Source organism: Anneissia japonica, unplaced genomic scaffold (assembly GCF_011630105.1).
Source record: "Anneissia japonica isolate Jap-2015-1 unplaced genomic scaffold, ASM1163010v1 scaffold287736_len1891122_cov214, whole genome shotgun sequence".
NCBI lineage: Eukaryota > Metazoa > Echinodermata > Crinoidea > Comatulida > Comatulidae > Anneissia > Anneissia japonica.
In genome coordinates, this window is record NW_022756106.1 from 1,431,820 (window position 1) to 1,443,386 (window position 11,567).

Below are 11,567 nucleotides of genomic sequence, written 5' to 3' on the forward strand. Positions count from 1 at the left end.
CTATGCGACCTTTTAATTTAATTTTATTTCTTCTTTTCTCTCAAGGACCCCATTGGAATTAAGTCGTTTTATACAACTTTCATGGGCTATCCTAGTGTACCTAGTGTTCAACATAAGATTTTATTGAATTTAATTGTTAATATTTTTCCCTATATTAAAGTCAACTTTTTTGAAAACACTTTGTTATTTGATTATATTGTTGGTGTTAAGGTATACTGAATAAAGTCAAGTCAAGTCAAGTTTTATGAAATATTAACATATTAAAATTATAACTGTATATATTAAAGTTACATAGACTGTAATCAGTGGCGGATTCATGAATTCGATATAGAGGGGTTGGCGTTATCGAATTATTAAATATTAAACAAAAATTAAGTTGGTTTTATGAAATATTAACATAGTAAAATTATAATCGTATAGGCCTATATTAAAGTAGACTGTAGTCAGTGGCGGATTCATGAATTCGATATAGAGGGGTTGGCGTTATCGAATTATTAGATATTAAACAAAAATTATGTTGGTTTTATGAAATATTAACATATTAAAATTATAATTGTATAGGCCTATATTAAAGTAGACTGTATAGTCAGTGGCGAATTCAGGAATTCGAAATAGAGGGGGCTCAGGGAGGAACTATCACAGATGGAGAGTTAGACAACCTCAGCCCCACCATGGTTTGCGGCTGAGGTAAAACAAAATTATGATTATGGCACCTCTAGATGGCCCGAAATGGCACTCTCGGACATAAACATTATTATAATTTCCCGTTTTTTCTCCTTAAAAAATTTTTTTTTTAAAATTTAGGGTGGGGGAGGGGAGCAGCCCGGTCCCCCACCCCCTGGAATCCGCCACTGGTATTATGCGTATATACAATATTCATGTATGACCTATTCGAGCTGACACTAATGTAAACTACAGATATAAGCTTCTGCTTATTCACCCTGTACAGTATTCACGTTTGTGAATATTATTATTCATCCAAGTAAGTATAATATATAATTGTCACGTAATATACAAGTAAGTCCAGTTGAAAAGATTTATTGTTTTATATTATATCTTGTACAGTATTGTTATATTTGCTAGTGCTAGACCCTATGGGAGGGAAATAGTTTATGTTGTAATGCATAGCATGTATTTTATAAACGAATAAATAAATAACTAATCCACACAGGACAGTAGAAAGTGATATATTAACAAAATATTTATATTTAATATCCTTTTATAATAATAACAAGCGCACCTAGAGATCTCAGTATTATGCGCATTACAAATCCTATTTATTATCTACAGTATTATTATTATGGCCGTAAATAGGCCTGAAAGGAATTAGTTCTAGCACAGGCCTACTTGTAAAATGACGGAATTGTTAAAGCCTGATATTAAAATCAATATAGGCCTATTTTAATATCAATTTGGCGATAAAACACTTAAATATACATTAAAAAAAAATGCTATGATAATTCATTCTTTGATAATATGATTGCACACACTGGGCTACAAACTTTATTGTGGTTAGGCCTACTATAATTGAAATAAATTATACACATATCATACATTTTGTATCGGTGTCAACAACATATAGGTTGGTAACCCAACGGAAAGTCATTACATTATAAAAATGTACGATAATATTGGAAATCAGCGTACCATCATCTCCCATGGCACTAAGTCTCATTACCTACTGTAGACAGTTCACTGAGAAACGTAATCAATTCAACACCCATCAAAGTATGCTTCACGCCAAAGCTGTTGGAATCGAGTTATTAATAATTTCAAAATTTTCATCTGTTCATACTTAATAATCAAGCAGTTCTGTATTCTATAGCATCACAATCAATCTAAGAGACCTAGATCAGGATTTTTATGTATACAACAGGCCTAATAGGATTAAGTATAGGGCCTACGTTTCATTAACATAGGTTTGAACGAATTAATTGCCTGTATTTTTTTTTATTTTCGTGGGGTCACACACGCAGTTAGAAGTTGCAAGTGCTTAAAAAAATCAAATAAATGGACACTACAACGTAAAATTCACCAGGCAATGCAAGGAATGGGATTTAAATTTAAGCTTTTTCGGATAAGATTCTCGGGGGCCCGAGTTTGCTTTAGTAACGGTTAGCTAAATCAAAAATAATGTAATATTAATCTACTGGAGCGAGGTACTGGATAAATCACCGATTGATAATGTATAATTATTGGGCAACCATGCAGCAAAATTTAATTGGAAGATAATTAGAAACCTTATATATTTTTTGCACGTATAGGCCTACATTGTACAGCTCACTGGTGAACGATTCCATGATTTTTGACAGGGTGGTTAACGTTCCCAAACGAAGAAATATACAAAAATAATACAACAGAAAAATGAATGTAGAATACTGTAAAATAATTTTTTATTCTTTTCTTTCAATATAATGCATTGATAAATATATCGGTAGATTCTCTATATATCTTGTTCCCAGTTTTTGAAAACGCGTTCCATCATAGTCACATGGGAAGCAGTCTCTCTATCATGTTATTATTCAAATTATTCTGGCAAATTTCCAAACCCATTATAATTTGTAATATGAGTATTTAATGAATTAACGTTTCATTGTATATGAAATTCAATTTACTTTTGTACCATCTCTAAGCTTAATTACCTATGAACAACAAGACTGGTTTTCACGTAGACCGAATGTAAAAAACATTTTTCACATGAACCTCCCCACCCCCTCCCTGAATGAGTACACAATGCAATGATGATGTTCTTCATTATAAGATCATCATTTCATCTTATTCACACACTTTTACCCCCTTCCTCCAGCAGAGATTAATACTCTCATGAAAATGATAAAATGGATGACCCATTAGAACTTATATTAGCATGATTGTTGGAAACAGATTACTCAAAATCTTGATTAAACTTCAATAATTCTAAAATAATACATTTATATAGCAACATGAACAACATGCACCTGGTCATGGATTAGTATTGACAGTTACCTCAATGAGCAATCTTCCCGGCTTTCAGGATAGCATCATTTAGGATGCTTCAAGGCAAACTTGGGTGGACATTTATACTCATGGGTGGAAAGTGACAATTATTAGATGAAGTGTCTTGCCAAAGGGCAAGGAAGCATCAACCATGTGGGCTTTGAACTACGACCTAAATATTGGGAACCCGAACCACAACAGCCACCCACTCTCACATAAAAAAAAACCCAAGTTGATAATGTCAATATATTGAATATGATTCAGACGTTATTAGTAGCTGTCTTCAACAAAATCAGAAAACATTTGGTATGCTCCCCACATTCCCCCCACTAAATCTGCCCCTGTAAGATAACTTCTGTAGGTCTTGAATAGAGATGTACCAAAAATCATACGAACGAATAAAAAATCATACAAACAAGGAAGACTAAAATCAAGTCCAGCCCTTAAATTAATAGTGCATTACTTTATCTTGTAGTTTGTCAATCATTTTTTGATTGAAATGAAATAAAGTATAAAATATACTATTTTACTAATGGTTTTGGCAATTTTGACAGTCAAGTAAAGTGACCCCTTGTTCATGCTCTACATCTAGATTCAGCGATCTGTCTTGTAGTTTGAGTATGGTGTGATGAATCAGGATTTTCTGAAATACCAACATTGTAGAGCTACTGCCTTGAAGGTGTCAGCTGTCACGTATTTGCTAGCATCTCGCTGTTAAATTTATGTTTGAAGAATTGGTGCAGTTCCTGGGCTCGGCTTGCTGAAATTCTCGCTTTGACTTCCAGCTGAGATGGTGTGCTATATACAAAAAAAAAGATAGATGGTGTCTTTCAAAAATCAAGCGAGCAGACAAATGTTCATAACACTGAAGTCATGAAAAAGTATCACCTAAAACAGCTTTGATTTATGAATACAAAGGAAGAAATATTGTATTAAAGCTTATCATTATTATATTACTTGGAAGAGATTATATAATAATAATAATAATAATAATAATAATAATAATAATAATAATAATAATAGCTATAGTAATAATTTATAATTCTGTAATTTTCTCTAGTTTTTTATTAAAACAATTTTCTGCAATTTTAATGTAAATTTCCTTTTATGTTTAATATTTTTCATGCTTTTTGATGTTATTGATATTAAACATAATTCGTAATTCAGCCTTTTTGACCGCCATGCTTTATGCCTTTATGAATTTTTTGAATTTTGAATAAAAAAATAGCATTGTATAAGAGATAGGCACATATAATTAATTTTAATTAAGGAAGCAATGCAAGATGCACAATGATAAATTAAACTAATGTCATAACCCTACACACTTGTTACTAATTTATCTGGAACCAAAGTATTTATAGTACTTATTAAGCATTCAGTTGTGAGAGACTCCCGGAAATTAGGATGGCCTCTAAAATCTTTTGAAGTTAATCCACTTGTGTACATCCATGATGCTTGTATGTTTTTACAAAGATAATAAATAGCAGAAGATAGAACAGTGTCCCAATATAGTGGAACATCCAATTGAAATGCATTGTGGGTGCACGGAGAACAATTTTCCCCTGTCTGTGTGGCGGTGCTATATATCCATAATTATATTTAAGTTCTTTGGCTTTTACTACTGCAATCAATTGTATCCCTGAATTCAGCAGGCGATGCACCAAGCACAGCAGAATAAATAAAATTAAATGTGGGACCCTGACGAAGTTTGGGGAAAGGCACATACTGTTGAGTGTTTCCCTGACTGACGCTCTAGTCGGCAACTTGGTTCAAATCTCCCTGTTGTACAAGTCGGAACCCCTGTTGGCAACTTTCCGGAGCCACCTCTGATACTGTCTCAGGGTATTTTTAACAAAAGTCACACTTGTTCAAAGTAGCCATTCACAATATGGAAAGTTCAGGATGATAATGTTTGCAAAAGGCACAGAAGAATAATGTTTCTATTAATTAATTATTAATTAATTTGACTTTCTTGTGGAGGAGCACATGAGCGTTTTGATTGAAACGGATAAATATTCATTAAAATTGTTACATGAACATAGGATAAAGGTTAATAATTATAACTTCAACTATGATACTACAATAATATTGCATGATCAGTACAGGTGACTTTACCTGGAATAGTTAGATAAGTACAGCTATAAGGTGAATGACCTACCTGGATGCAATTTCAGCAAATGTTGAGCAGTTCTTTGAAAGACACAAGGCACCAGCAAAATTCAAGCAAGGGATTGACAGACATATTTTGAAAATCTGTAAAAAAAAAAAATTAAAATTTCACGTAAAATTGTTTACGTTTACTAGCAGATAAAGAGTATTGGTAATTGGTACGGCCATTTACAATGCGCCTCTTCCTTGCAGTTATAAAGCGCAATTCTTTTCCCTGGTCATTGGGTCCACATGCTAAGTGTTGCTGCTGATAATCAGCGCAAATGCAGATAACCCCACCAGGTTCCCATTTATATTCCTGGGTGAAGAGAAGCAATGCAGATAAAGTGTCTTGCCCAAGGACACAAGCGAAATGCACAGGGAGGGATTGAAACCCTGACCTCGAGGTTTGGAAACCAAACCATTCCCGCTGCGCCAAACTGCTTCCACAAAGTAAGAGATGACAAAAATAAAAATATTGACTGGAATTCTTTAATATATGAGGCCTGCCTTCCCAAAACCAGCATACAGTTGCTAAATATCATCGTTACCACCATCATCATCACATTCATCTTTATCTTTCCTTTCATCATCATCATCATCTTTATCATCTTTATCATCATCATCATCATCGTCTTTATCATCTTTATCATCATCATCATCGTCTTTATCATCATTGTTGGATTTAAGCACAAGAGTTTATTTCCTATTCATCAGCAGCGTAGCTAAGTGCGAAAGGGCCTGAGTGCAAGATTGTTGGGGCCTTTGATGTAATAGGGGAATTCCCTAAGTTCTCAGAACTGCTTTGAACCTCTAGATGGCCGGAAACCATACTCTCAGACTTAGAATATAACGAATATAATTTCCTTTTTTCCCCATTTTTTTTATAATTTGGAAAAAATAGGGGGGGTCAGACCGGCGGGGGTCCCTTGAATACACCACATAATTGAAATCAATATATTAATATAGTAACCAACATTATTGAGGAGCCCATTAGCTGTTTTATCCTTCAAAATTAAGTCCGAAATGATTTTAAATTATTATTTTTAGGTCTATTTATGAATGGGCCCCTAATAGCCCGGGGCCCCAGTACTTTGCACTGGCTGCACTGCCCGTAGCTATGCCACTGCTATTCATCATAATGACTACCTACAGTAAATTAAACTCTATATTGTATCCCCTAAAGACAATAAATGTACCTCATTTTCACAAAAATCAATCCATCAATCACAATCAAGAGTAGAAGACAAGAGAATGGTGATTTTAACTCCTAGCATATTACAATAGAAGCATCAGGTGTGATGATGTAATTTGATAGCACCCTTACATCTTACATTTATAACGAAACAGACACACTCGACTCGACTGACAACAAAATGCCATCATTAATAACCAGCATTTGACCTGACCTATCAATCAATCATCTTGTGTGTCAAAAATTTCCCGCAGCAGCTTTTAACCAATTTTTAGGTCTTTTTAAAAACTATTCATTTACTTATACACTGCACAAATGAAGCATCTGTTGGGCCTATTCATTATTGATATAATTCATCCATTGTAAAATACAAACATCAAGTGCTCTTCAGCTCTTCAATCTGTGATTGACTTTGGTGTAGTGCAATATCAAGGAAACTTGGAATGGTGGGGGGGGAGAGTGATGGTAATGAGGTGGGAGCTTGATGATTAATTGACCAAATACACCACTGGTGCAGTGTGTCTATCAGTGCCCAGTGTCTGTAAAAAAACATGTACTGTACTTAGCAATTCCATGGTACACACACTCATTATTATCACTATTGAGAATCACTGTGTGATAGACATACCGTTGTTGCCAACTAAGCTACACTAAGTTATACATCAACAACAATAACAATAAAAGCAACAATAGTAATAATAATAATTATTAAAATTATAGCAATAAAAAATTATATAGACCCAATATAAATACTATAATAAGAAACATATTTAACTCTTTCATTTCAAGTAAGTAAAACAAAAACAAAAAACTATTTCTTCTTGAATAATAGAAATATTTTATATTTTGTACTTGAAGCATATACAATATGCTCAGTGTTGTTGGAATTCTCATCTTTAGGAGAATTTTTTAATAGCCAGCCAGCCAACAAGACAGATGGTTCATTCAACACATTGTTAAACACTTGTTGGCCGCATTAAATTTTGATGACATGAAATATTATATGGTCAATGCGGTTGATGCAATTTAATGATGATCGCATTACTACTGGTACATAATTGAAAAAAACAGATGTACCAAGATAAGATAACAAAACGTTCACAGAACAATGTTGTTGTTATTGAAAAATATAATAATTATTCTAGACATACATTCGATTGGAACCAGCAAAACTGATTTCTGCTTTATTCTAGCAAACTATTATACATAAAGGCTTTTATAATTATTAATGATACCATATTATTTATGTTGACATATTCACAATTTCATAAAGACAAAATAAGAATGAACACTACAAAAAAAAAAAAAAAAAAAAAAAAAAAAAAAAAAGTAAGGCTTGCACTATAACGAGCCTGTAGGCAGGATTTTAAAAGGGTTATATTTTTTCACAATTTAAGGGCACTTTCAGGCCTTACCTACCTCAGCTCTACAATGGCTGGGGTGAATTTTAAAGATATAACATCTCAGATGTCCGGAAATGGCAATAAAAATGCCAAATTTCAAATATTTTGAGTTAATTTCAACAACTCCATGTAAATGGTACTTTTTAATAATAATTTAATAGGGCACTTGGAAAAGTGAGGTTCTTTCGAGCCCCTTTGACTACAGGCTTGTGTAAGAACGTACAAAATCCACTATGAGTTCAAAGGCAAAAATTGCAGTATAATTTTTTTTTAATTTTACCAGTTTTACCAGGAAATTATCTAAATTAAAAACAAGAGCATCTTGCTAGGAGACTACTCCCCAACCATGGAAAGTAATTATATAGAATATGACAAAGCATTAATTCTGGCTTAGACATGCCAGCCTGGATTATAATAATAATCAAAAATTTAATAAATATTTCAGCAAATTTTCATTATCTGAATATATGGCACTGAACAAAAAAAGGTAGGATCAACAAAATTGTGAAAAAGTGTCTGGCTCTAATTTAGATATGAAATATTAATCCATCAAGAACATAAACAAAGAAGTAATCATTCAATGTTCTTTTAAACAAATTTATTTGTCTCCTAGTTGGCCTATTTCTTAGGTGTTTGGTCATTAATAAAAATAATGGGTTGCTATAACAACCTATTACATATCTAAGAATTCCTTTTCAAATTAAACAATAACAAAAAAAAAACTATATAAAAAACCCAAACCAAATATCCAAGAAAAGTAATGAACAGACTAGAGCAGAACCATTCACCTATTTGTTTTGATAAATGAAAATATTCAGTAACAGAAAATTTGAAATATATGCAAATTAAGGAATTGATTTATCTTCATAGGGTGTGATTGTTGACCAACGAATATCTATTTTGTTGGACATCTGCTTGTTTGCTCCTTGTATAATGATTCTGATGCTTCTAATACTATCTGTCAGTTTTCTCTAATCTACACCTGATCTACCAGTATTCTTTATAGTGTATTAATATTCTTGTATCTTAAATACATCTAGGAATCTTTTATTCAATTCAATTTCTTACATGATGCAGTAATACTGAATATTTCATATTCCCTTTAGTAGACTTAACGTGCTTAAAAATGCTTTTATTAGTAGATTAAGCTTAGCTTATAATTCTCTTGTTTTAAGGAATCCTGATATTGATATTTTTAGTGATAATTTCCTATGTTCCGTAACAGTGTTAAAAATATTTTACATATTAAGCCCACTTAATCTGATATTATTATCACATTGTTATTATTATTATTATTATTACTTTTTGTATTTATTTTTGTATTCTTCACGTTTAATATATTTATGTATCCGTTTGATGTTTGTGTTCCCTCCTGTAAGTGGCAAATTTTATGTTTGTTGTTGGCTGGGATAATAAATAAATAAATAAAAATAAAATAAAGAACTAAATCTGAATTACAAAACTGAGTTCTCAATATTTCAAATGCTTACTTTTTACATTTATGTTATTAGTTCTCTCAGAAGATGACAAAAATATAATTAATAACGTCCGTATAAAACTTTACATAGACTTACATCATCTGGTAATTAATTTAATTATTTCTGATAAATATAAATAAATCTCGAAATCGCTCATACAATTCAATTTTTTACATAAAACAACTTACTCATAAATGGACTTGCTGCAATAAACAGAATACTAATGATGGTATAAAACAATAATATTGCAAAACTAAATCTGAATAAAGTCAGACACTTACTACGGGCGACGGTAGTTGGCCGACACGATTCTATGAAGAACGTAACGCGACGACATGCGCGCTACAGATCATCTTTAATGGCAATCCGTTCAGACAATCACCAACATTTAGCAGATGGCGTCGCAGCATCGCGTCGTCTAGCGCTAACAGAGAGGGTGTTGGATTTGTCATGTGATGGTCGTACTATCGTCATAGGACACAGTGGGTGCCTTGTTTTATAAAACTTGTCAATATATCTAGTGCTCACATTTTACATTTACGTTATTAGTTCTCTCACAAGATAAATTTTCTCAGAAAATGACAGACATATACGTAACAACGTTCCTACTATAAATTTTGCATGTTTTTACATGTTTCCTGTTCATAAATTATACAATTCTACAGCTATCATAATGATACTGGTAATTACAAGATATTCAGTTACGAGGTCACTGCGCGGCTAATTAGCCAATCATAAGAGCATTAGCAAAGGATTCATAGAACTATCACATAAAAAAAACAAAAATAAAATGACAGCATTAGAGGGTTAATGAACTAGAAAGGAAAAAAAACAGAATGATTTTAGAGATAATAAAGAACAAACTGTATCAGGTAGTAAACAAACTGAGGAGGGCACTATCTCTGTTGGTAATTTATACACATTTTATATATTTATTTAGTTAAAAAGAATATAATAAACGTCGCATGGATGGCACGGTCGGTTAAGGATGTATGGGTACAGCTCTAATTGGTACCTTTTATGAATGTTCTTGGTGACAAAGTGAGGGACATAATATCTCACTCACTACAGCTACCACTCAACTGCTGCATCTACTACCATAAAAAATATTACACTGAAACATAGTACATTAGACAGAATATCAGGGATAATTAAACTTAATTTCATCCATTACTGTTGTAACGGCATGATTAATGTAAGCCTTTAAAAGAAGTATGGAAGTGAAGTTGATAATTGAAAATTAGTCCATGCAACTCATTCACATTTATGCCTGCAATTTACTGTCCATAATTTTCACATAATTGATATAAGCCAGTTAAACTTCTGCCTTGTCATGTACTATGTTTCTATTGTGAGACAAAGGTTCATTATTCTGGGTTACTTAGAATTAATTACTTTTGTCCTCTTACAACTTTCTACTGAAACGTGATCATATGACAAACTTTATTGCAATTTTCAACGGAATCAATAAAAATGTGATGCAACTGGGAATTTTTCGTTGAAAATTTAAAAAATTAAATTTGTGATTTCAATTACAAATCAAAAAGCTTCAGAAGAGATCGCCATTTGCACAGATGTGTATGAAGGTTTAGTCAAACAATCCAGTCATATACATTAGGAGGGAAGTTATTGGAAAAAACAAGTTAAAATATATTTTTGAATGCTGAACTCTGGCAGCAGTGGGAAATGGCTGTATGCCAATAACCCCTAGATGTACATTCCCATTTGATGGGTTTTGGCCAAATGTCACATGACCATTTTACCCCCTAACTGTACATTATCATAGTTTATGCTACATAAACATCTGCTACTGCCCAGACATACTTGCAAAAATGGTGTGTTCCAACTTCTTTCATGCATGACAAAATTGTTGCATCCTTTTTTAAAGGATTAAAAGCAAAGAAATTAATATTAAAGCAATTACCTCATCATTGAGAAGATATTTATGATAGCGATTTTGAAAAAAATCTCTGATGGGTATGTACACCTAATGCAGCTCAATTAATCAAAGTTGTAAGGACTACGTACATAAATTGATGGGCTAAAGCCGTCCAATGAACTATAAAAGCATTATCTATTTATTGAGACAGTATATATATTCTTATTTATCGATATACTAATCATGTATAAATAAATTATTAATTGATAAATTATCCATTAGTTTTTGATGAATTTTCCATCATTTACTGAAAATATTCATTACTTAAAATACTAATGAATTACAACTTATTCTAAAGATGCATTATTTATATAAGGAAGGTGAAAAGTTTAATGACAGCATACCTGATCTTGTTTTTGTGTTCTCTCCTTAGGGATCTCAATTGAGAACCCCTTTCGGGATTCCATGCGAGTCAAATCAGCCAACAC

General features: G+C 32.4%; 1 protein-coding gene across 1 annotated transcript in view; it reads right to left on the reverse strand.

Annotated features, from left to right (window-relative positions):
- Positions 1–2,371: 2,371 nt before the first annotated feature.
- The window catches only part of LOC117123924 (Fanconi anemia group M protein-like), a gene marked incomplete in the record, with an annotated part of 52,682 nt that continues 43,486 nt past the window's right edge, over positions 2,372–11,567 (reverse strand). Inside the window, 3 exon segments of the mRNA XM_033270002.1 lie at positions 2,372–3,774; positions 5,135–5,229; positions 11,484–11,567. Of these exon segments, the coding sequence (XP_033125893.1) occupies positions 3,666–3,774; positions 5,135–5,229; positions 11,484–11,567 (288 nt within the window).